The sequence below is a fragment of the Marmota monax genome, unplaced genomic scaffold (assembly GCF_021218885.2).
Source record: "Marmota monax isolate L192 unplaced genomic scaffold, Marmota_monax_Labrador192_F-V1.1 WCK01_AAM20220418_F8-fsc00081, whole genome shotgun sequence".
NCBI classification, from domain to species: Eukaryota; Metazoa; Chordata; class Mammalia; order Rodentia; family Sciuridae; genus Marmota; species Marmota monax.
Genome location: NW_026695234.1, coordinates 4511601 through 4539551, shown reverse-complemented (window position 1 = coordinate 4539551; position 27951 = coordinate 4511601). Strand labels below are relative to the sequence as shown.

Below are 27951 nucleotides of genomic sequence, written 5' to 3'. Positions count from 1 at the left end.
GAGCTAAACTAGGGATCTACTATATAAATATTTTTTATTAACTATTTCTAAATTATCACTTGACTTTCAAATGAGGTTTTGGAATGTAACACTTCTTAATTGGGAACTATCTGTTTTATTTATTTATTAGAGCTTTATAGTTACACATAGTATTTGGGTTCATTCCGACAAATTCATATATGCATGGACATTAATTTCAGTTCATGATAACCCCAGTGTTAGTTTTATTCTTAACTCTGCAGTATTTAGAATATAATTCTTCTGTGATGGAGCCTTTTTTCTTAACTAAGTTGGTCCCTCTTGGCTTGAATACTGCATAGGATGAGCAGCTTCCTAAAATACAATTAAAACATTTATGCGTTGAATATTTTTGTTGATTCAACCTTTTATTTGCTGGGCTTATATAGGGCAGTTTTTCAAGATTTCTAGATATAGTCTAGGTGGAATGTCATGGACATCATTATACAAAATACATGTATGAAGACTTGAATTGAGTATCATACTTTATATACAGAGATATGAAAAATTGTGGCATATATGTGTATTAAGAATTGTAATGCAAAAAAAAAAAAAACAAAGTACATGCATAAAGGCATGAATTGGCAAGAACATACTTTATATACAGAGATATGAAAACTTCTACCCTATATGTGTAATAAGAATTGTAATGCACTCCATTGCTGTCGTATATTTAAAAAAATAAAATCAATAAAAGATAAAAAAGAAGAAATAGTCTAGAGAGAATAATATACCTAGTTTTAAAATTTTCATATTGCCTTCACATTTGAAGAGTCCTTAACGATTAGTTAGTAACTGGAAATTTTGCAGTTGTTCTATGAACACATAGTTCACTTCTGAGGGATCTATTCTAAGGAAAAATCTGATGTATAGAAGAATAAAATGCCTTAGTGTGTTGATCACAGTAGTAATTGTAATAATGAAGACTTTAAAACAACAAAAGTCTTTAGAAAGGATAGTTAAAGATATGTTTTGGTATATCTATAGAGTGAAATCGTTCAGACATCTTTTTTTTTTAATTTCTTGGTACTGAGGATTGAACCCAGGGACACTCTCACTGAGCTATGGCCTCACTCCTTTTTTATTTTTTTATTTTGAGACAGGGTCTGGCTAAGTTACTGAAGGTCTTAGATGTGTGATTCTCCTGCCTCAGAATGTGGATTTTCTGGTGTTACAGCCTTTGCCACCACACATGATCTCATTTAGACATGTTAAGAGTTTGTAAAGAGTTTTTGATCACACAAGAAAACAGCTTTTTAAAATTTTTATTTTGTGATACTGGGGATTGAACCTGGGGATGCTTTACCACTGAGCTGTATCCTTAAAATCCTTTTAAAAACATTTTATTTTTATTCATGTTGTAAGTTGCCCAGCCTGACCTCAAATTTGCAGTCCTCCTGCCTCAGCCTCCTACGTAGCTAAATAGGGGTGTGTTACTACACCTGGCTCAAAAACAACTTAAAAAAAATTTTTTTTTAGAATACATTTTATTTTAAATTAGCACAATAATTGTTAATATTTTAAAATATGTACATATTTATTGGATACAGTGTAACATTTCAACATGTTTATAAAATGTAGTGATCAGATCAGGGAAGTGGTCATATTATTTCAAACGTATGTTTTTTTGCGGGGGAACATTGAAAATTCTTCTTAAATTAATTATTAGTGTATATTGAACTAATTAATGTGTTTCCTTGCAAGATTTTTTTTTTTCCCCTTAGTTCTGACAATTGAATCTAGTGGAATTCTGCCTCTGAGCTACATTCTGAGTCTTTTTCATTTTATTTTGAGACAGGGTCTCACTAAGTTGCTGAGGCTGAACATGTGATCTTCCTCCTTTAGCCTCCTGAGTAGCTGGGATTACAGGCATGTGCCATTGCCCTGGGCCATTGCAAGATTTTCATACATTTCTATTTTTGTGGTGCTGGGAATTGATTCCCAGGTCCTTGTGTATGCTTAGTAAGGCAGGTGCTCTACCCCTGAGTTATATGTCATCCTATTTGTTTTTTAAGGTGAAATGAGGATAATATCAGATGTCTGCTTCCCTCAATATTAGGTTAGGTCATTAGGTCGTTTTGAATCAAATATACTTCTGACAGCTAGAAAAAAAATGAGAAATTTCAAGGTCAGGTTCTAAAAGGTGAGTGTAGCTATGAGAGGTAAATCTCCTATTTGAGGTTATCTTTCCCCTGGATGTCATTGCTGCTGCTGGAAGTGACAGCTGAGAAACTGAATAGACTTTCAAAATATTCATGTCAAGGAGCACTGAACATTGGAATTAGGATTTGCTAAGATGGAGGGCCTAGGGAAACACTAGGATTTGTTTGGTCCCAGAGGGCCTATATCCTAAGAGTAAGGAAGGAATAGAGGTACACCAGTTGGTATAGGTAAATAAACCAGGTCTTTAATTTTCTCAATTCTGATTTGGATTAGATGATCTGGGATTCCTAGTGTCCCTAGCCTAGCTGCTTACTGGAAGCAAAAGTAGATCCTTTCTGAATAATAGCAACCATAGCCTCAAAATGTCTAATTTTTTGTATATAATGTCCAACCTTCAATAAAAAAACTAGGCATATAAAAAGACAAGATCCAGCAGATTATCATGAAGAAAAATTGAAAATAGAAACAAAAAGGAATGGGGATATTGCTTAGTGGTAAAGTACCCCTGGGTTCAGTTGCCAGTACCATGCATGTGCATGCATGCACATACCAGAACATAAGGAAACAAAATATAGATATAATTGTATATTATGTGATATATTACTCTTAAATATGATTATATAGTATCTGCTTATATTGTATATATGTATATATATATATATATATATATACACACACACACACACACAATATGTATATATACTTAAAGCCTAAATTTTTAATTTTGACAGACTTGATAAAAAAGAATGAAGTAGGAATTCTAGAACTGAAAAAAAATATAACTGATTATTAAGAGTCAGTGGATGGATAGACTTTGCAGCATAGATATAGTTGAAGAGAATTGTTGAAGTAGAAGGTTAAGTCAGGAAAAAATATTGATACTGAGATACAAGGGTAGAGAATACTGAAAAGCATAAAAGAGACATAGGGTATATGTAATTAAAGTTTTAGAAGAGAAGAAGAAGAAAAAAGAAAAGGAGAAAAAGAATGGGGCAGAAACAATATTTGATGAGCATTTGGCTATGGATTTTTCCCAAACTGATGAAAATTATCAAACCACAAATTAAAGCTGATCAGTGGTATCAAGCAGGAAAAATATTAAGAAAATCCGCCTGGGGAACATCATAGTAACATTGCAGAAAACAGGTCAAAGAAATCTTAAAGGCAATAAGAGAGTAAGGCATTTTACCTTCAACAGAGCCAGCAAGACTGACAGCCTGACTTTTTAATAGTAACATGGCATAGAGAAATAATAGCATTAAAGTGGTGACAGCGAATAACCACCAATCTTTACCAGTGAAAACATCCCTTAAAAATAGAAAGTAAAGATGTGTTCAGAGAAACAAAAATTGAGGAGAATGTGTAACCGGCAAAACCACCCTTAAAGGATATACTAAAGGTTGTTCAGAATGGAGGAAGATGATTCCAAATGGATGAAAATGTTGGGAAGGGACTGTTATGTGGGTAAATATGAGTGGTTTTTAGTTGTATAAAATAATAGTAATAATGATGTAGACTTTAAAAGAATTAAAGTATGTAACCGTGATAGTACTGTATTTGAAAAGAAAGTAAATGGTGATAAATGTGTTCCAATGCCCTTGTATTGTCTGGGAAGTGGTAAAAGTGCTAATTTTATGGAGGAATTTGTAAATGAGAGATATATGTTATAATCACTTAGGTAACCACTGAAAGAATAGTAAAAGGATATGTATTTGATAAGCTAGTGGTGGAGAAAAATGGAAAAATAAAAATTTAAAAAATGTTTAAAACAAGAGGGCAAGAAAGAGGAGATACAACAGGCAAGGCACATAGAGAACAAATAGTAAATTATTTTATTATTTATATGAGTTTCAATACTTACTAGGTGAGCTATGTAAAATTGGCAATATTTAGCATAAAAATAGCAATTTTATAACACATTAAATGTAACTAGATCAAATTAATTAGAACCAGAGTATCTAATTAACTAACTATATTCTGTGTATAAAGAAATCACACATTAAATGTGAAAATGCAGTAATGTTGAAAGTAGAAAATGGAAGAAGATATATCATGTAAACACCAAGGTGAGAAAGTTGGTTTAGCTGTGTAAGATAAAATAGACATTAAGGCAGAAATGTTATTAGAGATAAAGAGAAATATTTAGTTGGCAAAGGGTGTATATAACTTTAAGAATGCAAAAACAGGAACTAATTCATTAATCCTTACATGTTACCATGACTTCGAAGGATTAGTTTTGTTAAGTTAACCAGTTTGGGGGGATTGCATATGAAGCAGGTGCTCTTCCCCTGAGTTATGTCCTACCACTTTTTAAAATTTATTTTGAGGCACAGTCTTTCTGAGTTGCCTACGCTGGCCTCTTAAGTAGTTGTCCTCTTGCTTCAGCCTGTCAGGTAACTGTGATTACAGGTGTACACCACTGCACCTGGCATGATTTGTGCTTTTTGTATTATTAAAAATCTTGTACTGGGGCTGTGACTCAGTGGTAGAGCGCTTGCCTCACACATGTGAGGCACTGGGTTCAATCCTCAGCACCACCTAAAAATAAATAAACAAAATAAAGGTATTGAGTCCATTTACAACTAAACAACAACAAAAATAAAAAAAACTTTTAAGATATAAAATCCAACTAATTCTGTTTTTTTTCTGAAAGCTTTAAAGTTTTTTTCTTTATACACAGAATATAGTTAGTTAATTAATTTTTTTCTTTGAAATCTTTTGATTCATCTGACATTTGTTTATATAATGGATAACACACAATTTCATTTTATTTTCTGTAATTAAGTTTGTCTCTTGAATTCTTGATTTGAAATGTCACATGATACTGAATTTCCATTTCTGCCTGGGTCTCTATCAAGTTTGTCTTTCTGTTCCGTTTTGACCATTTGCCTTTGGCCAACATCATGCTAATTTTAAGATATAATAAGTCTTGATAGCACTTTGGGTAAATACCTTATGATTTTTCAGATTTTTTGGGGATGGGCTTTAGGATCACCTTAAGTTTCATGGAAAATGTTGAAATTTTGATAGGTAATATACTGAATTTATACACTAATTTGGGAGATAATTGCAATTTTTTAAAATATAGAATCATTTTACTTATAAACAAGATAGATTTATTTGTCTTTTATCTTCCTCAGTGAAGTTTGAGTTTTTCTTTATAAAAGTCTTTTTTTTTTTTTTTTTGGTACTGGTGATTGAACCCAGAGGCGCTTTGCCATTGAGTCACATACTCAGCCCCCACCCCTTTTTAATTTTAAATTTTGAGACAGGGTCACTAAATTGCTTAGGGCCTCACTAAATTGCTGAGGTTGGCCTCAAATTTGTGATCCTCCTGCCTCACCCTCCTGAATTGCAGGAATTAGAGGTGTGTGTCACCATGCCCAGCTTTAAAGTCTTTTGTATCTTTTGGTAGATGTATTCTTAGAAACCTTAAATTTTTATTTAAATTTTAGAGCTGGGGCTGTAGCTTAGTGGTAGAGTGCTTGCCTAGCATGCATGAGGCACTGGGTTCGATCCTCAGCACCACTATATAAAAATAAACAAGTAAAATAAAGGCATTCTGTCCATCTACAGGTACCAAAAAAAAAAAAAAAAACAATAAATAAATAAAAAGATTTTAAATGACAAAGTTATATTTAAAATTATTTATATAATATTTAGGGATGCTGTTGATTTTGGTGTGTCTATCTGAAATCAAACTTCAACTAAACTCTTTTATCATTCTGATGTTTTGTTCTTTCTCTTTGATTTAATTTTCTTCATGATAAATTATGTCATCCACAAATAAAATTTATTTTTCCTTTCGATTGTTATTTCACCACCTTTATATTTATACCTAAATAATATGGTCTAGATAGATATCTTTGAACAGTAATACATTCATGCATATGCAGATATTATATGTATTTTCTTCTTGGTTTATTTAGATCAACTTGGAAGGAGAAGTATCCATGTTATAGTTAGGCAGCTGCATATTTTAACGAATATACCACAAGTTTATGTATGTGTTGTTGATGGATGTTTGGGCAGTTTCCTGTTTTCATGACCATGCTTTTTGTATGTTCTTGGGTATCTTTTTATGACTTTCCATGCATGTATCTGCAGGTTCATAAGAGTGTACAAATCTTTAACCTGACAGTATAGTGCTGAACTGTTTTTCAAGCTGTTTGAATCAATTTAGATTTCCACTGACAGTATTTGAATGTTCCTTTTGCTCCATATCCTTGCCAGTGATTGATGTTGCCAATTTGGTGTTCATGTAGCTGTGATCTTAGAATTTTCATTTTCCTGATTGATTAACGAGGTTAAACACTATTCATGTGAATGTTAATTGGTTATTTGAATATCATCTTTTGTGATGGTCCTATTCAAATATTTTGTCCATTTTTGTATTAGATTATCTGTCTTACAGATTTTTAGATGTTCTTTATGTATTTTTCATACATATGTTTGGGTACATATTCTGGATATGTTCTGCACATGTCTTCTGATTCCATAACTTGTGTTTTTACTCTTTGTGATGTCTTGATAAAAAAGTTAAATTATTTTTGTTTTAAATTTTTTCCCTTTAAAGTAGTAGAATATAATTAATATTTTTCTTTATGATTAGTGCTTTTTATTGTCCTAATTTAAAAAGTTTAATAAGAAAGTGATGCAGATAATTTTCTTTTATTATTTGCTAAACCTTTCTAGAGTTGCCTTTCACATTTAGGTCTCTAACATATGTACATATATATGTATGTATGGTATAGGGTGAGAGTTTGGTTTTTGTTTTTTCCCATATGGATACTCACTTGTTCTACTATTTTGGCGGGGGGGAGAATAACACATATTTGTCATAAATATATCTGTGCTCGTGTAGATATATTTCTGGACTTTTCTGTTCTGGTAGTGTCTGACACAGAAATCCACCTAAATGAAGCACGTGCAAGAAGGTGGGAATAAATTACAAATTATCAGTCATTGTAACAGATACAAAATGGACTAAATCCACCAGTTTAGAAACAGATTTTACATTGGATTTTTAAAACATGAGAACTCAGGAAAGTTTAAAGCAAAAGATGGGAAAAAGAATTAGCAGGTAAATTCTGAGTGTCTTTCTCTTCTTTGGGAAGGAACAAGTGTCTCAATTCAACTTCATACATTGTTGGGTCTAAGGCCTCTCTGCTCCTGTCCCCTAGTGTTTATTAAAACTCAAGCCCTAACAGGTGCTGTGGCACATGGCTTGGGAGACTGAGGCAGGAGGATCGCAAGTTCAAAGCCAGCCTTAGCAGCTTAGCAAGGTCCTAAGCAGCTTAGTAGACCCAGTCTCAAAATAAAAAGAGCTGTGGATGTGCCTTAGTGGTTAAGCGCCTCTGAGTTCAATTCCTGGTACCCCCCCTAAATAATAATAACAATAAATAAATAAAAACAAAGCTGCAAGCCCAAAGATTACAGAAATTTACCTCCCAGGACAGCCTTTTTTTCCCCTCTGCCCCTGGAAATTTTCTTTATTGTGGGGTCAGCCATGTATTTAAAGGCAATTTGCCATGTTTTGTTTTATCTATCATGTGTTAGGCATTTGTAGGGACTTTTTTCTCCTGTTTACTTCCAGTCATTTAGTCTGTTGTGTATTGTCTACTCCATTAGTCTTTTATAGAGTTTTTTGCTTTTTTTAAAAAACTCTTGTTAACTGAGGATCAACTCAGGTCATTGTGTCTGAGAATTTTAAGAACTCATCCTTCTAAGGGTTCCACTAGAAATATAGTGATTGCCTGTGGTTGATAGGTATTCGTGTGTTTTTCATGTTTCTACTAACAGAGCACATATTTCATAACGTTATCTTAAAAAAAGAAATTGTCCTTAAGATCCTTCAAGTAATAGCCTTTCTTTTATATTTGTTGCAGGTGGTGCGGTTGTGTCAGAACCCAAAGCTGGCGCTGAAGAATAGCCCACCTTATATCTTAGACCTGCTGCCAGATACCTACCAGCATCTCCGTACTATCTTGTCAAGATATGAGGGGAAGATGGAGACACTTGGAGAAAATGAATATTTTAGGGTGTTCATGGAGAATTTGATGAAGAAAACTAAGCAGACCATAAGCCTCTTCAAGGAGGGGAAAGAAAGAATGTATGAGGAGAATTCTCAGCCTAGGTAATGGAGAAATACTACACAAATATTATTTCAGGTCTGTGACTGCCTGAATGGATAACCATAGAAGTAGTTGAGTTTGTTTGAATTTTATATTATCTGGAATGGAACATGACAGTAGATTTTAAGATGTGCTTTATGTAAAGGTTCTTTTGGAGGACATTGCGCCATCTTCAAGTCTGGTAGACTTGTTTTCCTAAAGTTATGGAAATGGTTGCAGACCGTAGACCTTTGAAGACCTGGGGGATCATGCAAGTTAATTGTATGTTGATGTTATTGTGTTTGGTTTTGACCAGTTGGAAATAAATTTTAACTCATTTAGAACAAGTAACAAAATATAAATTCTACTAGGATTTTTTTAGTGAGTAATTTACTCTTGAGGGACACTTAATTGGAAGGAATAGTAATTTTTGAAAGCATTAAGTAACTATGCATGACTCTAGCAGTAATGTACTAATGGTATTTTTGTAGTTTACTATTTCTTAGTCTCTGATGGCTTCAATTTTGGCAACCCTGTCCCACTTAAAATTTTTTCCACATCATTACTCATATACCTTGACTGTAACTAATTATTCAGGTTTAGTTCAGGTATCAATCTTTTCTTCTTGAAATGATTTCTGGTGACTAAATTCAGTCTGTAGGAATTTATAACTTCTGGTTTACTTGCAAATGAACTTTATTCTTATTAAATGTAAAAGGGCTGGGGATGTAGCTCATTGTCTAGCCTTTGTAAGGCCCTGGGCTTGTTGGTGGTGGGGGGGAGAAAGAAAAAGGAAGAAAGCAAGTAAAAAAGAAATGTTGACTATATGGAACTCTAAGCTAACTAGTTATTTCATATTGCAGATTTCTTTTATTTCTTTTATAGCACTGGGTACTGAACTATTTGAGAGTGCTTCTTTACCCTCCCTTCCCCCTGTGCTAGGGATAGAACCCAGGGCCTGGCACATGCTAGGCAAGAGCTATATCCTCAGCCCTTTTTATTTTATTTTAAAACAGCATCCCACTAAGTTGCCCAGGATGGCTTCATATTGGCGATCCTTGTGCCTCAGTCTCATGAGCGGCTGGGATTACAGATGTGTGCTAACAAGCCTGGCAAGAGTTTTTAAAAATATAATCTCATACTACAGGGACACAGCCACATCAATGTTTATAGCAGCACGATTCACAATAGCTAAACTGTGGAACCAACCTAGATGCCCTTCAGTAGGTGAATGGATAACGAAAATGTGGCATATATACACAATGGAGTTCTATTCAGCATTAAAAGAGAATAAAATCATGGCATTTGCAGGTAAATGGATGAGTTGGAGACTATAATGCTAAATGAAGTTAGCCAATCCCAAAAAACCAAATGCCAGATGTTTTCTCTGATATAAGGAAGCTGTTTCATAATGGAGTTGCGGTGGGGAGGGGAAGAGCATGGGAAGATTAGAAGAACTCTAGATAGACCAAATGGGAGGGAGGGGGTATGGGGGTAGGAAAGACACGGAATGAGATAGACATCATTACTCTAAGTATACGTGAATGAAGACACGAATGGTGTGACTCTACTGTGTGTACAACCAGAGATGTGAAAAATTGTGCTCTATATGTGTAATATGAGTTGTAATACATTCTGCTGTCATTTATAACAAATTAGAACAAAAATATATTTATAATCTCAATAAGTAGCTAACAAAACTTTAAAAATTTACCAACTACTATAGACTTTATTGTGGCTAATTCTAGGAAGCGAAAGAATTTTAAAAAGCATTTAAATATGATGTTAAGGGGCTAGGATTGTGGCTCAGTGGTAGAGCACTTGCCTAGCCGGGTACAAGGCCCTGGGTTCGATCCTCAGCACCACATAAAAATAAATAAACAAAATAAAGATATTGTGTCCAACTACAACTAAAAAATAAATATTTTTTTAAAAATATGATGTTAATGTAACATCATCCAAATATGATATAAGATAATATGACTCAATAGAGATACATACAGGATGCTGCAAGAACAGTTTTGCTTGGTGGCATAGAGTTAGCAGCAAAAAAGAAGTGTTATTTGAACTAGATTTTGTAGGTTGTTTTATGAGTTTTCTATGTAGAGAAGTCAAGAGAAGACCTTTAACATAGTTGTATGAAAATACAGACTGCTTAAGGAACATGAACAGTCTGGTTTGGCTAGAACTATGGTAGCTAGATAAGTGGAAATATAGTTGGAGTCTTGTTATAAAGGGCTGGACTTTGACCTGTAGACTTTCTGTCTTGTAGGTGACAGATTGTCATAAAACAGTTGGTGTGTATGTTGAGGGGAGGGGATTTGGGGGATTGAACCCAGGTTTGTTCTACACTAAACTATATATATATCCCCATCCCTTTTTAAAAATTAAATTATTTATTATAATTTTTTATACATGACAGGAGAATGTAATTCATTTCATATTACACACGTAGAGCATAATTTTTCAAGTCACTGTACACAAAATATTTTCACATCATTCACGTCTTCATACATGTACTTAGGGTGATGTCTAACTCATTCCACCATCATTCCTACCCCCTTACCCTACCTCATTACCCTCCTTCCCCTTTGCCCTATCTAAAGTTCTTCCATTCCTCCTTCCCCACCATCCCTTTTTATTTATTTTTTTAAATTTGGAGACAGGGTCTCTCTGAGCTGCCCAGATTGTCCTCCTTCTTGCAGTTCTCCTGCCCCAGCCCGCCCAGTTGCTGGGATTACAGGCATGCACCACTGTGCCCATTCCTTTAATTTTTATTTAGAAACAGGATCTTGCTAAGTTGCTGAGGCTGGCCTTGAACTTGTCCTGCTTCAGCCTCCTAAATCAGAATTACAGGAGTGCCCCACTAAGCCTGGCTTTTTTTTTTTTCTTTTTTCTCTCTCTCCTGATAAGGGAAAATTTATGAGCTTTAGTGTCTGATATTTTTGATCTATGTTTTGGCTTAGAAGTTTTTCTATTTTTTTTATATGGATATAATTCATGTAGTGTAAAACTCACTCTCAAAGTATACGATTCAGGGTGCTGGAGTTGTGGCTCAGGGGTAGAGCGCTCACCTAGCACATCTTAGGCCCTGGGTTCGATACTCAGCACCACATAAAAATAAATAAAATAAAGGTATTGTGTCCATCTACAACTGAAAAATAAAATTAAAAAGTATACAATCCAGTAAAGTATACAAACTTGTGGTTTTTAGTTTATTCAGTTATGCAGTCGTCACCACTCTTCAATTCCAGATTATTTTAATCACCCCCAAAAGAAACCCATACTCGTTAGCAGTCACTCCTTACTCCCTTTTCCACCTCCCCTCTAGCCCAGTCACTAATATCTGCTTTCTCTCTCAGTGGATTTACCTGTTCTAGACATTTCATAGAAAATAGAATTGTACAACATGACCTTTTGTATCTGGCTTCTTTTAGTATGCTTTCACAGTTCATACATATTTATATTGTAAGTCATTACTTCATTTTTTTTTTATAGTTAAATGATTTTTCAATGTACGGTCATACACATTTTGATTATGGACATTGGGTTTGTTAACATTTTGGGGCTATTCAGAATAATGTAGCAGGCTGCAGTGGCACATACCTGTAATCTCAGCGGCTCTGGAGGCTGAGACAGGAGGATCACAAGTTTGAGGTTAGCCTGGGCAACTTATTGAGAACCTGTCTCAAAAAAAAAAACAAAAAAAGCTGGGGTGTACCTCAGTGGTAAAGTGCTCTTGGATTTGATCCCTAGGACTCCCCCCCCCCTCAAAAAAAAAGCTGCTGTTAATGTGCAAATTTTGTTTATTTATTTTTTTCACTCCTTTTTGGTCTATAACTAGGAAAGGAATTGCTAAATCATATGGTTATTCTGTGTTTAACTTTTTGAGGAACTTCCAAACTGCTTCTACAAGTGACTACAGCATTCTGCCTTCCTCTAGCAATGTATCAGGATTCTAATTTCTCACCAACACTTATTATTGTCATGGTCGTCATCTTCTTCTATTTTTCCATACTGGGGATTTAACTCTGGGACACTCAAACACTGAGCCACATCCCTAGCCCTATTTTGTATTTTATTTAGAGACAGGGCCTCACTGAGTTGCTTAGTGCCTTGCTGTTGCTGAGGCTGGCTTTGAACTCACAATCCTTCTGTCTTAGACCCCTGAACTGCTGGGATTATAGGCATGCACCACCGTGCCTAGTTTATCATCTTCTTTATTATAGTTATCCTACTGGACTGTGAAGTGGTATCTCAAGGTTTTGCAATGTTTTTCTAATGAGTAATATGAGTGTGAGCATCATTTCACGTACCTATTAGATATCTTCTTTGGAGAAATGTCTTATCAAAAGTTGTGCCCATTTTTTATTGGGTTGTCTTTTTATTGTTGAATTGTAAGTTTTTTTTTTGTGCATGTTCTGTATACTAGACTACTATCATAAATCATATATACCATATGTAAGATTTGTAAAACTACTCCCATTCTGTGGGTCTTTGCACTTTCTCAGCACATGCTTTGAAGCACAAAAGATTTTAATTTTAAATCTAATCCCCATCCTTTTTTTTTTTTTTTTAATTTTGAGACAGGGTCTCATTAAGTTGCTTAGGACCTTGCCAAGTTGCTGAGGCTGGCCTTGAACTTGTGATCCACCTGCCTCAGCCTCCTGAGTTGCAGAGATTACAAGCATGCAACACTCATACCTGGCTTGAAGTCTAATATTTTTTCTTTAATTGTTTTTGCTTTTAAGAAACATTTGCCTAATTTAAGATCATGAAGATTATGCCTTTTTTTTTCCCCAGGAGTTTTATAGTTTTTGCCCTTGGATTTAAGTCTTTGATCCATTTTTAGTTAATTTTTGTTTATGGTACGGGATAGAGATCCAACTTCATTCTTTTTCATATGGATATCCCATTGTCTTGTACCAATCTTCCTTTCCTGTCTGGATACATTTTATTTTATTTTACTTTTTCCTGCCTAATTACCCTGGAGAGACTTCTGTTGAATAGAAACTATGTTGAATAGGAGTGGCAAGAGTAGCCATCTTTGCCTTCTTCTTGCTATTAGGAGGAAAACTTGTAGTTTTTAAACATTGACTATGATGTTAGCAATAGAATTTTTTTTTTAATTTATTTTTTGGTGTAGATGGACACAACACAATGCATTTTATTTTTATGTGGTGCTGAGGATTGAACTCGGGTCCTGCCCGTGCTACGCAAGCGCTCTACCGATGAGCCACAATCCCAGCCCCAGCAATGGAATTTTTGTAGATGCATATTTCAGGTTGAAGAAATTTCCTTCTATTTTTTATATATCAGAGTAGCCAGGCACACCTGTGACTGTGGAGGCTGAGGCAGGAGGATCACAAGTTCGAGACCAGTATCAGCGACTTAATGAGGTCCTGTCTCAAATTAAAAAACAAAAAGGGATGGGGATATAGCTCAGTGGTAAGGTGCTCTTCATTTTAATCCCCAGTTCCGCAAAAAAAAAAAAAAAGAAAGAAAGAAAAGAAGAAGAAGGAAGAAGAAGAAAAAAATTTATTTATTCATTCATTTTATGAATGAATGAATAAATGAATGAATAAATAAATAAACTTGCTCCAGCTGGGCATGATGGCGCATGCCTTTAATCCCACTGATTTGAGAGACTGAGGCAGGAGGATCCCAAATTCAAAGCCAACCTCAGCAACTTATCAAGGCCCTAAGCAATTTAAACCCTGTCTCAAAAAATAAAAGGGGCTTGGGATGTGACTCAGTAGTTAAGCGCCCCTGGGAATGTGGCTCAGTGGTCGAGTGTCCCTGGTACCTGCCCCCACCACCACCACCACCAAAAAAGAGGAGGGTGGGAAAAAATGACAGGGAAAAATCAAGAATGGCTCCTAGTTTTTCTTAACTCTGCTGGTGGTGTAACATATATTAGAATGGAGAATTCAGGATATAGACGTGGGAAGAAGCAATAGAATTCAGGATACAGATGTGGGAAGAAGCAAATTTTTATTCTAATGTGTTATATATGACAGCAGAATGCATTAAATTCATTTTACACATATAGAGCACCATTTTTCATATCTCTGGTTATATACAAAGAGTTCCATTTTGAACACGTTTAAGTTTGAGGGTTTTTTGTTTGTTTTATTTTGTGGTACTAATGAATCCAGGGCCCTTTACCACTAAACTACATCCCCAGCCCTTTTTATTTTTTGAGACAGGGTCTCTCTAAGTTGCTTAGGGCATTGCTAAGTTGCTGAGGCTGGCCTTGAATTTGCAGTCCTCTTGCCTCAGCCTATTGAGTTGCTGGAATTATAGGCATGTACCACCATGCCCAGCTTTAAGTTTGAGATATTCTTACGAACTTTCTAAGGAGAGACGTCAGATAAGCAGGTGGGTTGAGCCATTAGAATTTGACTTATAGCAGGAGAGATTTAGAATAAAGACAGAAATTTCGTTTAGTAGAATATTTAAGGCCATGAGACTCCTCTCTACAGGATCATCTGGGAGGAGACAAGTCAGGTCAGCAATGGAGACACAAAGGAAGCACCACTGAGCGGGACGAATAAAAACAGGAGAGAACCAACAAAGAAAAATTAAAACAAAAACAAAAACAAAAAAACACGGACTTGGGGATGTAGCTCAAGACCCCCATCTGAAGTAGATATTTGGCAAAGGAGATGAATAATCCCCAAGGAATACAAAAGGCCAGTGTGAATATGAAAATAACAATTCAGTTTGCAAGGCATAAAATATTTCTTTTGGCTTATAAAAGTGGAAAATGTATGGGCTAGGGCTATAGCTCAGTTGATAGAGTGCTTGCCTCTCATGCACAAGACCCTGGGTTCAATCCCCAGGATCACCAAAAAATAAAAATTTATAATTAGTGTTTTGAAAGAGGATGCAGGGAAATGAATTCGATATCTCATACCTGGTTGTTGTAGGAGTAAAATTGGTCCAACCTTTGAAAACATTTAGAGTTTTGCTTACTAGGTTCACTTTTAGGATAAATTTATCAATAATTTGTGTTAAAATATCACTATGAAGACGAGACATTTACTAAGATGCTGTCACAGAAAAAAAAATTAGAAACTTGTATGTATAGCATCAGAAGATCAATCATATAAATAATAGAAGCTATGGTATATTTAGACATTAAACATTTTTGTTAATGAAAAATGACATGGCAAACAATATAATTAAATAAATATACTACAAAATCTATGTTTAATAAAATAAAATCCCTTTTTAATTTATTTATTTATTTTTTTTTAAAGGAAGTGAGACAGGGAGGGGAGAGAGAGAGAGAGAATTTTAATATTTATTTATTTATGTTTAGTTCTCGGCGGACACAACATCTTTGTTTGTATGTGGTGCTGAGGATCGAACCCAGGCCGCACGCATGCCAGGCGAGCGCGCTACCGCTTGAGCCACATCCCCAGCCCCCTTTTTAATTTATAAGGTCCCATTTTTGTAAAAAGTATTTTAAAATACAGAAACTATCTAAAAGAAATTATACCAAAATATTATCTATAGTTTCTACATATTAGAAGTACAATGTTTTTTAATTTTCCTGTGTTTATGTTCTTTAAATTATCTACAATGACGGACTTGGGGATGTAGCTCAGTGGTATAACACATCCCTAACAAGACTATGGGTTCTGTCCCTAGCACTGCAAAAGACAAATAAGTAAATAAATGTCCTACAGTGAATATGTAATTGACCAAATTCTTACTCTTTTTCTTTTTGCTACCAGAAATTGAACATAGGGACACTTAACCACTGAGCTACATCAGCAGCTCTTTTTATTTTTTGAGACAGGGTCTTACTAAGTTGCTTGGGGCAACTTACTAAATTGCCTTGCTAAGTTGCTGGCTGGCTTTGAACTTCTGAACCTCCTGCCTCAGCCTCCTGACCTGCTGGGATTACAGGTGAGCGCCACGGTGCCTGGCTATCAAATTCTATTTTTTTCTTCCTTTTTTTCCAAATTATTTTTTAAGAAGAAAATAAATTATATTTCTTAGGTAGCAAGGACAATCCTTCACAAGGATACTCCTGAAAAATTTCCTATTTATTTTTCTGACTTAATTGTTAGATTTAAGTGAACTAGTCAGAAATAGGGCTGAGTCTCTATCATGAGAGGCTGGAAAACTTAGTCAAAATGAACAAGATGGAGTTTATGAAGGTGAAAAGTAATATTTAGTTCTATACTCTTAGAAGATCATAGTATATGTTAAAACAGTAGATCATAAATTAACTGTAGTCTAATTGTTTAAACAAGATCCTTTATTTTCTTAGAAAATCTAATTAGGGATACAAAATAGATTTGTGTTTCAAGTACTATTTTTTGTTCATTTTTTTGAGGTGGGGATCTCACCGATGAATGTGAAGTTATACTCCATTTATATATAATGTGTCAAAATATATTCTACTCTCATGTATAACTAATTAGAACAAATAAAAAATATTAAAAAATTAAAAAACCTTTTCAAATAAGACTTTTTTTTTTTTTTTTTTTAAGGATGGTGAGGACAAAAGCTGCTGTAAATGGTGTGTGTCTTCCTTCCAAAATTCATGTCTTTGTTATTAGGGTTGTTTTCTTTTGTTTTGGATACCAGGAATTTAACCTAGAGGTGTTTAGCCACTAAACCACATCCCCAGCTCTCTATTTTTATTTTCAATTAATTAATTTTTGGTGCCAGGGATTGAACCACCGAGTCACATCCCCAGCCCTTTTTTATATTTTATTAGAGACAGGGTTTCACTGAGTTGCTGGGCCTTGCTAAGTTGGTGAGGCTGGCTTTGAACTCACAGTTCTCCTGCCTCAGAGAAATCCCTTGATTCTTCAAATCCCTTGATTCTTCGTCTAAGGGAATTTTACTGTTGGGCTATGTCCCCAGCTCCCCTCCCCACAACCTTAAAAAAAAATATTTTGAGACAGGGACTGGCTAAGGTTCTCAGGCTGGCCACTGAGCCTAGCAAGTATGTTTCTTAAAAGGTTAATTGCAGTGTGAAATCCAAAAACAGTTCAGTGAGCATTTTGTATTTTGTTACTTTCAAATGCATTAGTTTATCCTGTACATAAGAGTCTAATTTTATTTTATGATTTTGGTGTAACATGTATGTGTCACTTGGAAGCTGCTGGTCAGTAAACATGTAGATTTTTCCATATGTTGCTGTATCATTTTGCAATATCAAAACAGTCAACATGTATTAGTTAAGTCTCATTAAAAACTGGGCTCAATGGAGAGTGCTTATAATCCCAGCAACTTGGGTGGCCAGTCTCAAGTTCAAGCCCAGCAGGGGCAATAGTGAAACCCTGTCTCAAAGGAAAAAAAATTCTCATTAGAAAAGTTTATTGGGAAACTGTTGTTGAGTACAACAGTGGTGGTTAGAAGTTTCAAAAATTTGAATTTAAACTTGAATTGTGTCATTGCTAACAAAACATATCAGTTTTTTTTTTTTTTGAAACATCAGGTTACTTCCTTCATTTTGGAGGCAGTGCTATTTATCCCAGTTTGAGTAGTCATAAATTTGACAACTGGTCTTTCTTTTTTTTTTTTAAAGTAAAAATGATGTTCTGTGTCATGTGAAAATCCACAGTTAAGGTAACCTATTTATGGTGAAAGAGTGAAAGCTTTTCCTTAATATCAGGAACCAGACAAAGAAGCCCACTTTTGCCACTTCTTTTCAACCTATTACTGACAGTTCTAGCCAGAGCAGTCAAACAAGAAAAATAAATAAATAAAAGGCATCCAAACAGGAAAGGATACCTGGTACCTGAGCTTGAATCAAGACAATAATACCAAACTGTACATGTAGTCAGTATTCATTGCCATTTGCACATGAAATGATCTTGTATTCAAGAAAGCCTAAGGAATGCATTAAAAAATTACCAGAGCCAATAAATGAGTTCAACATAGTTGCAGAATACAGAATCAATTACATTTCTATATACAAGCAATGAACAATCCAGAAAGAGAATCAGCCATGAGTTTACCATGGAGGTAAAACACACACATTGAAAACTGAAAAGCATTACCAAAGATAGGAAAGAAGGTGTAAGTCAATGGAAAGATTTCCAGTGTTGATGAACTGGAAGACTTAGTGTTAAGATGGCAATACTCCCCAAACTGAACTACAGATTCATTGTAGTACCTGCCACAATTCCAGCTGCCCTTTATGCAGAAATTCACAAGCTGATCCTAAATTCAGACAGAAACTGAAGGGACCCAGAAGAGGCAAAACAATCTTGAAAAAGAAGAGCAAATTTGGAGGACTCACACTTCCTAATTTCAAAACTTTACTACAAAGCTACAGTAATCAAAATGGTGTGGTATAGGTATCAGAATAGATAAATAGATTAATGAAACAGAATTGAGAGTCCAGAAATAAGTCCTTAAATTTATGACCAATTTACTTTTAAAAATTAATTAATTAATTGATTGATTGATTAGTTTTCACAGGGTTGGGATCAAACTCAAGGAAGGGTTCATGTGTGCTGGGCAAGGACTTTATCACTGAACTGCAGTAGCTCATCAGTTTACTTTGAAAAGAATAATAAATCCATTTGTCTTTTGAACTAATGGTGCTCACATTAAGGGATATCAACATGGAAAAGAATGAAGCTGGACCTTCCCTTACATCTTTTACAAAAACTATCTCAATAGATCAAGGAATTAAATTTAATAGTTAAAACATACAAATTTAAAATCATGGCATTTGCAGGGAAATGGATGGCATTAGAGCAGATTATGCTAAGTGAAGCTAGCCAATCCCTAAAAAACAAATGCAGAATGTCTTCTTTCATATAAGCGGGAGGACTCAAAATAGAGCTGGGAGGCAGGGAGGAAGAGCATGAGAAGAAGATTACCATTAAATAGAGAGGTGCTTGGGAATGGGAGAGAGAAGGGGAATTGCCAGAAGATGGTAGGAGACCCTCATTGTTATGCAAAATTACATATAAGATGGTGTGAGGGGGAAGAAAAAAGAGAGAAACGTGTCACAGTAGATTGGGTAGAAAGAGGTGAGGGGAGGGGAGGGGAGGGGGGATAGGAAGGGTAGCAGAATACAATAGACACTAGTATGGCCCTGTGTATAAACGTGGCTGTATAACCAATGTGATCTTGCAATCTGTACACGTGGAAAAATAAGATTACGTACCCCATTGACAAATATATGATATGTCAAGATCATTGTAATGTTTTGAGCAACTAATAAATTTTAAAAAACATACAAATTTTAGGTAAAAAAGTAAATGAAAATCTCTGTGACCTTGGATTAAGCAATGGGTTTTTTTTTAATTAATATTTTTTTAAAATTGTGGTTGAACACAATATCTTTATTTATTTTTGTGTGGTGCTGAGGATTGAACCCAGTGCCTTAAACATGCGAGGCAAGTACTGTATCACTGAGCTACAACCCCAGCCCAAGCAATAAGTTTTTAAGTATGACAACAAAAGTATATGTTGTGCAAGAAAAAGTAGATACATTGAACTCCATCAAAACTAAAAACTCTGCACATAGAGTGAAAAGATAGCCCCCAGAATGGGAAAAAAGTATTTTAAAGTTGTATTTCTGCAGGGATTAATATTCCAGAATATATGAAGAATGCCTATATATAGCTCAACATCATAACAAACCAATTAAAAAATGCTGAAAACATTTAAGTAGACATATCTTCACAATAGGCCCATAAAAAGATGCTCTACTTATCATTAAGGAAATACAAATCAAAACCATAATGATATATTGTTTCATACTCACTAGTATGGATATTATCCAAAAAGTAGTAAGTATCAGTTAAGCTATAGAGATACTGGGACCCTCGTGCTTTGTCTATGGAAATGTAAAATGGTGCAACCACTAAGGAAAACAATTTTGGGATTTCCTCAGAAAGTTTCCCCTCCCTTCTGCTTCCCTCGGGTACTGGGAATGGAACCAAGGTGGGTCTCATGAAGTTACATAGACTGGCCTTGAATTTGTGATCTTCCTGCCTCAGTTTCTTAAGTTGGGATTACAGGTGTGTGCCACTATACCTGGCTTTTACATGTACCTATGTACAAGTAGTATTTTGTTTTTGTTGCAAGTCACCGTTAAGAATACAGAACTGGGCTGGGGCTGTAGCTCAGTGGTAGAGTGCTTGCCTAGCAAGTGTGAGGCACTGGGTTTGATCCTCAGCACCTCATAAAGATAAAAAAATAAGGGTATTGTATCCATCTAAACTACAAAAAAATATTAAAAAAAAAAAAAGAATACAGAACTGCTTACATGTACAGTTTGTTATAATTGTCTTGATTCAAGCTCAGGTACCAGCAGTCTTAACCACCATGGCCTTTGTACCATCAGTATAAATGTATATACACTGGGAAAAAAGTTGTGTGGTGTTTTAGTGGTAATATGGAAGTAAAAATTTTAACATTGTGGACTTCAGGAAGAACTGTGTATTGTATTTTAAAAACTACTATATTGATGTGCATATTTTTAAAATGCTATAACCATATTATAGAAAATTGAAAAAGTAACACAAGGGGAAAGAACTTAATACTACTGTCATTTGTGGGTAGTTATGTAAGGGTAAAAGAAATTGAAGTTAAAGGGTAACAGACCGGGTATTGTAAAGTTTCTAAGCTGCAAGGTCTGAGTTAAAATGTAAAGGATTAGGTATTGTTAGGTTTCTATGCTACCTGCAAAACCTGAAATTTCTGTAGCTGTTAAGACAATGCTTGGAACTGCCTAGTAAATATTTCCCCTGACTACTTGGTTGTTTAATAACTGAAGGGCTCTGTGTGGTCGCACGTAGGCCTTGCAGGGCCTAAACCAATCAGTTTGAATGTGTACTCTCCTTAGGAATGACCTATCACTCCAGCCTGACCTGTTCCCGCCAATGAATGAACTAATCATGTTTAGGAGTTGTTGTTCAATTTTCCCGCGCCTCATGATGATTTGTTCTGATGTATACAAAGCCCTCCGCCCTCCCCCAAAAGTGTACTTACGCAGTGCTCAGCCCCTGCTCGGGGCTCTGGGCTGCTTTCCCTTCTTGAGTGGGCACAGAGCCCCAGCATGCTGGTTCAATAAATCCCCTTCTGCCAATTGCATGAGTGGTCACTTGGTGGTCTCTTTCTCCGACGCTTCGCCGGACCCTTACAGTTCCTTCTAGTCTCTTAGAGAGTAGACTTTTTGTGATGCTATACTGTTCTGTATTTATAATTCTGGAGAATCATAGGCTAATCTTGTCTTTTTGTGGTTGAACCATTGTGCATTTCAAGGGAATAGAGTGTCAAGGCTGGTACATAGGTTTTAGTAAGTGTGCCAAGTCCTGTAGTAGCTGGTTAGGTTGCTGTGTTGAAAGGTTCAGTAGCAAAAAGTCCCAGTAATCCCAGCAGCTCAGAAGGGTGAGGAAGGAGGATTGTGAGTTCAAAGCCAGCTTCAACAATGGTGAGCGAGATGCTTAGCAACTCAATTACACCCTGTCTCTAAATACAACAGACACTAGTATGGCAATATGTAAATCAATGGATGTGTAACTGATGTGATTCTGCAATCTGTATATGGGGTAAAAATGGGAGCTCATAACCCACTTGAATCAAATTGTGAAATATGATATATCAAGAACTATGTAATGTTTTGAACAGCCAACAATAAAAAAATTAAAAAAAAAAAAAAAAAAAGAAAACACAAAACAGGGCTGGGGTTGTGGCTCAGTGTTCCAGTGCCCCTGAGTTCAGTCCCTGGCACCAAAGAAAAGAAATGTTTTCTGGTGGTCTTGTGAAGAGAGATGAGAGAATTATTATTTGTAATCTGTACTTTTTCTATCTAAAATGTAGAGTTTTCATCACATGTGGAAAAGATTTTACCTTATTATTTCTCAAAGATTAATTTTGTTCCTTCTCTACTTCCAGACTCCATTTACATGTGTATCTGGCCTCTTGATATCTCACTGGCCATTGGTACTGTTCTCCCCCCCCCCCCCCCCCCCGTGTTTTATTTTGGGTAGTTTATATTACTCTTAGTTATAGTTACTTAGCAATATTTAATTTGCTGAGAATCCTTTCCATTAACATTTTCATCTTTACAAGTTGGATTTTAATCTTTTTTATATCTTCCATGTGCTTAGCATCTGCAAGTGATTCTCTGCCCTTTTGTATAAGGAATATAGTTAGAACAACTATTTTGTTATCTTTGTCTGCTAATTCTGTTATCTGTGTCACTCATAGGTTTAATACTCTTGATTTATTTTTGTCCTAAGAGTCATTTTCCTGCTTTATTGTGTGCTTGGTGATTTTTTTAAAATTTTTTATTTTTTTTAGTTGTAGATGCACACAATATTTTTATTTATTTATTTTTATGTGGTGCTGAGAATAGAATCCAGTGCCTCACATGTGTGAGGCAAGCACTGTACCACTGAGCTATAGCCCCAGCACCTTGGTGATTTTTTATTTTTTACTGGATGGTCAGACAGCATTAGTTTACCTTGTTGGGTGATAGATACTTTTGTATTTTTTTTTTTATTCTTTCATAACTGAAATTTTATTGGTTGTATTGAGGATCAGTACACATTTTACTTAGAATTATTAATTCATGTATTGAATTAATAATTATTAATGCATGTATTGAAAATCTAAAAAGCCTTATACTGTGATTCTTTCTCAGTTTTCCCAGTGACTTTCCAGCTTCAAATTTGGAGGCAAATTTTCCTTAGGAGGATCAAGTAAGCTGGTGGGGGTTTTGTAATTCAAGAGACTGAGATAGGAGGATGCAAGTTCAAGGCCAGCCTCAGCAACTTAGTGAGGTCCTGAACAACTTAGTGATGATTATCTTTTAATAAAATATTAAAAAAGGGCTGGGGATGTAGCTCAATTGTTAGAGTGTTTGCCTTGCATCTTGCGTGCACAAGGCTCTGGGTTCAATCCCCAGCACCACACACACAAAAAAAAAGAAAGAAAAAAGAGCTGAGAATGTGGCTTAGAGGTTAATGGTTAAGAGCCCCTGGATTCAATCCCTGGTACGGGGGTGGGGGTGGGGGATATATATATATATAGTACCAGTATCTTCAAACATTGCTGAGCTGTTACTTAGGTCCCAGCAGTTCACAACTTTTTTATATACACTACATACTACATAAACAAATTTTCTGGTCTTTCACAGACCATTAAAAAAAAATGATTAGGAAAACTGAACTTCCACAACCAAAGATGTTACAGAGTACACGATTCTGTCAGAACAGTGATCCAGGAGTAGTTTTCTTTAGGAAGTAATTCTACTAAAAAATAATACAGGAATAGAAATATTTTAAGATATTCAAGACATTAAATACAGGACTGTGACTTCAAACTGCCATTTAATATGCTTTGCATTGTAGGATATAAAATTAATACCCAACCTATGGAATGTTAAGCTTACACCCCAAGTCTGTCCAAGCCTCCCATAATGCAATATGCTACTATTTTCTGGTTGTACACCAAAATAAACAAATAGCAGTTGGTTTCATTTATTTATTTTTCTTTTTAATATTTATTTTTTTAGTTATAGGTGGACACAATGTTTTATCTTTATGTGGTACTGAGGATCGAACCCAATGCCTCACGCATGCAAGGTGAGCGCTATCCCTCTGAGCCAGAATCCCAGCCCCTGGTTTTATTTCTTACCACAATCATTTATACTAAAAAAGTGGGGAAAAATTAGGATTCCTTTCTTTTAAAAAAATGCTTTTGGAGCTATAAAAAGACTTGCACTTATAAAGTAGTTGATAAGAACATTTCTCTGGGTTGTACAAGGAGGAAGACAGAGACCTCTGATAAACCTATGATTAATCAGACTTGTCTTTTTTCTCTTCCACTTCACCAGAGGCTGGAATCTCCTCATTTTTAGTTTCTCAGTTTTCTGCAGGTAAATCATCTTTAGTTTCTTGGTTAACCACTTCAGCCTGTTTTTCCTTTGCTCCCCTTTTCCCTTTTGTTTGCACTTTTTTTGCCCTAAGTGTTATCGTTTCCCTCTGCCTTCTTAGGCTTTGTGTCCACTTTTATAGGAGTAGATTTAACCTACAGCTTCACATGGGCTCCTCCTTTGCCACCCTTTTGGTAAAGCTGATCTTCCTCTTGGGCATGCCGCGCTGTCTGTCCACTGCTGCTCCTCTGGCTGCCTGAGTGTTTTTTTTTTTTTTTTGGTGTGTGTGTGTGTGTGTGTGTGTGTGTTGGTGTGGTGTGCTGGGGATTAGAACCCAGGGCCTTGTGCATGTGAGTCAAGCACTCGCGTACCAACTGAGCTATATCCCCAGCCCCCCCTCTTTTTAATGTTCTTATAAACATTCTTGAACTGTGTTCTGTGACAGATCTGTGTTAGAGTACTTTGATCCTTTTAAACCTTAAGGCAGGACCAAACAGCCTTTAATCTAGGGCAAATTTTCCCCAATACCCACTGAATTATAAGATTTCCCCTTTTCTGCCCCTGTGTGAGAACTGGGGATTATTAATACTCCTTTTGGTTGGTTCTTCCCTGGGTTCAAGTATTTCTCTGTACTGATCAGTGCTCACTTGAAGACTTAGAAGGCCCCCTGTTTAGAACTTCAGAGGTGGCTCTTTGTATGCAGTTGTCTTTTATGGTATTCTGCACTGTAAATGTTATCTGCCTCGGCTTCCCCAGACTTTTAGTCCTGTCTCATCCATCCAGGTTGCTTGGGTTCCCATCTTAGTGCTGAGACTTGTAAACTCTTTAGGCAGTAGGGTTAGGCCAGTCATAGGGTTTACCTCACTTGTTTTCCCTCTTCGGGGTCACTTTCTCTGCTGCCTGATGTCTAGTGTCTAAAAGCCATTGTTTCATATATTTTGTTAAATATTTTTTTTTAATTTTTCAGGCAGGGAGAATCTATTCCCTGTAGGTTCTTCCAGTCCAAAATTTAATTTAGTGTATTTTCAAATTCAGATGAACTGAATATTTATTATGTTCTTGCTGTGTGAGTGATACGTTCAAAACTCTATCTAGCAAGGTATGGATGGGTACACTTGTAATCCCAGCTGCTCAGGAATCTGAGGCAGGAGATTACAAGTTTGAGGCCAGCTTGGGCAATTTAGCTAGACCCTGTCTCAAAATAAAGAGGACTGGGGTGTAGCTCAGTGGTAGAGCACTTGTCTAGCATGGGTGAGGGCCTTGGTTTAATTCCCAGTGGGGAAAAATCCCAAACTCAATCTAGTGTTTACTCTTAATCTTACTACATACACCAGTTGAACACTTTCTGTGAGTCAGGCATTGCTTATTCTTTGTTCAGCAAAACAAGATGGCCTTTGCCTATATGCAAGGACAATAGTTTTTATTTTATAGATGTGGAAACTGAGGCTGAGAGAGTTAGAATGTCCCCCATATCCATGTAGCTAGTTAAGTGCCAGAGCCTTTTGTTTTTAAAGCTAGTCTCCAAAATATGTATTACCAATTATATTTTGTTTGGTTGAATGCCAAGGACTTTATTTCATTCCCTATTATAAAAATGATCCTTGGGAGGCCACACTTCAAGCATCACATCAAATGTTAAACTGCACAATGTGAGAGAAGTTAAAACATGTTTTAATAGGTGTGTATTTTGAATATAAAACAGTAATGTGATTTACCAAAGGATCATGTATTCATATAACAAGGAAATTCTACTCAAAATATTTCTGGTAAAGACATAGGCTTGATTATGCAGATTAAAAAATGGAATGTAGGTCTGGAGTTGTGGCTCAGCGGTAGAGTGCTTGCCTAGCACGTGCAAGGCCCTGGGTTTGATCCCTCAGCACCACATAAAGATAAATAAATAAGGTATTGTATCCAACTAAAACTAAAAAACAAATGTTTCTTAAAAAATTAATGTAAAGACATTGTCCTACACCTGCTCTGGAAGATTCAGTGATAACTTTTGTAAAACCAGAGCATTATAGAGAAATAGGCAGTGAATATCAAGTAGAATGTGCAAAAACTTGTTCTAATCACTTTGTTCTAATAGTGCCAACTAAGATTTGGTCTAAATCCATAAGACTTGTGAGGTCTACAACAGCATTTAAATGAGAACATCTTAAAGAACAAGCTCCAAAGCTGGCTACAAGAATGGAAGAATGTTTTTCTTGCCAGCCTGTTGTATACAAAGCCAGCAAATGCCTGCTAGTGATAACTAGTAGTATGAAAATGTTAGCAGCTTGAGAACTTCAGTCCTGGCAACTAATTTTTTTACTTTGGTTTTTCTGTGTATCAAACTTGAAATTTCTTCAGCAAGCTTAAATTCAGTGTATTGAATTTGTTAACGAAATGGAATAAAAAACTTTCCTTAGCATTTTTCTTTCTTTAAACCTTTTCCCTACTCCTTTTACATGCAAAACACTCATCCAGCTTAGTATCTAATAAAATGTATGTAGATGGTTGAAATTCGTGTTTAAGTGTTGAGATTTACTGTTTCTTAACTGGTATTCTCATTTTTATGGTATTTTTCTCCAATTAGTATTTTTTTTCTCTGTAAAGTTGGACTAGATAATAGTGATCCCTTTTCTCCTGTTCTGCTAATTTAACTTGATTCAAAAGTCATTTGTAAAGAAAAATTCTTCCCTTGTTGTTTCTGTTAATAGTGACCTAAGTTCTGTTGAAATGAACCTTGGCGCATATTTCTTTAGACCTATGTATGACTAAAATATTATCTTTTTTTTGGGGGGTGGTACTGGGGATTGAACTCGGGCACTTAACCACTGAGCCACATCTCCAGCCCCTTTTATATTTTTATTTAGAGAAAGAGTCTCACTGAGTTGCTTTGTGCCTCATCAAGTTGCTGGGGCTGGCTTTGAACCCAATAATCCTCCTGCCTCAGCCTCCTGAGCCACTGGGATTATAGGCATGCACAGTGGTGCACGGCCTCTATTTTGTTTTTTAATCTCAATATCAAAGTTTTATAGATTATGTTCCTTGCAAAACCTAAATGGTTAAGGTACTGTTTCAAAACACTGTTTCCCAATTATTTTTTTACTCAGTGGCACACTTACAATGTCAGAAAATTTGTAGTATTGAAAATTAGATCAAGTCCGTGACTGTGGAGTTGTTTTGCCCAGATTTGACTCCTCTGCCATTTATTATCTACAACCTTAAACAAGGTACTTCTTTTAAACTCAAATTTCTCATTTTAAAATGTTCTCATAGTTTGATTATTCCACAATGCAAATATATATCAAAACATCGTTTACAGTACATGCCTGTGATCCAAGCTAATTGGTAGACCAATTAGAAAGATTAGAAGTTCAAGGCTAACCTGAGAAACTTAGAAAGACCCTGTCTCAAAATAAAAAATAGAAGGGCTAAGGCTGTAGCTCAGTGATAAGAGTGCCACCAGGTTCAAAATCAAAACCAAGTGTACTTGTAGGATTGTTAGGTTATAGTAAACGTTAATAATATTTTTTAAATTATTATTTTAGTTTTTATGAGATACTGGGGATCAAACCCAGGACCTCTTGTGCATGCTAGGCAAGCACTTTACCATTGAACTATACCCTTAGCTCCAAGAAGATTTTTTTGTTTTTGTTTTTTCATTGCTGAGTATTGATTGAATCCATGGCCTTACACATGATAGGCAAGTGCTCTGCCATTGAGCTTTTACATTCAAGCCCTCCCCCATAAATTAATATTTAGAGAGCCCTTAATATAATCCTTGGTTTACAGAAA

The 27951-nt window shown here is 35.6% G+C and overlaps 1 protein-coding gene and 1 pseudogene across 3 annotated transcripts in view; one reads left to right on the top strand and one right to left on the bottom strand.

Moving 5' to 3' along the window:
* The window catches only part of Cbl (Cbl proto-oncogene), a 98778-nt gene that overhangs the window by 21299 nt on the left and 49528 nt on the right, over positions 1-27951 (top strand). The window contains exons 1-2 of one of the 3 annotated variants that reach the window (XM_058577174.1): positions 8179-8317; positions 16105-16214. Coding sequence is in view for 2 of the 3 variants with exons in the window: in XM_046438567.2 (XP_046294523.1) it covers positions 8070-8317 (248 nt within the window). In the remaining variant the exon portion in view is untranslated. Of the gene's footprint in view, positions 1-8069; positions 8352-16104; positions 16215-27951 lie in introns of those variants that run through there. The other 2 variants (XM_046438567.2, XM_046438568.2) reach the window with 2 other exon arrangements.
* Positions 24092-24388, bottom strand: LOC124088798 (non-histone chromosomal protein HMG-14-like; annotated as a pseudogene).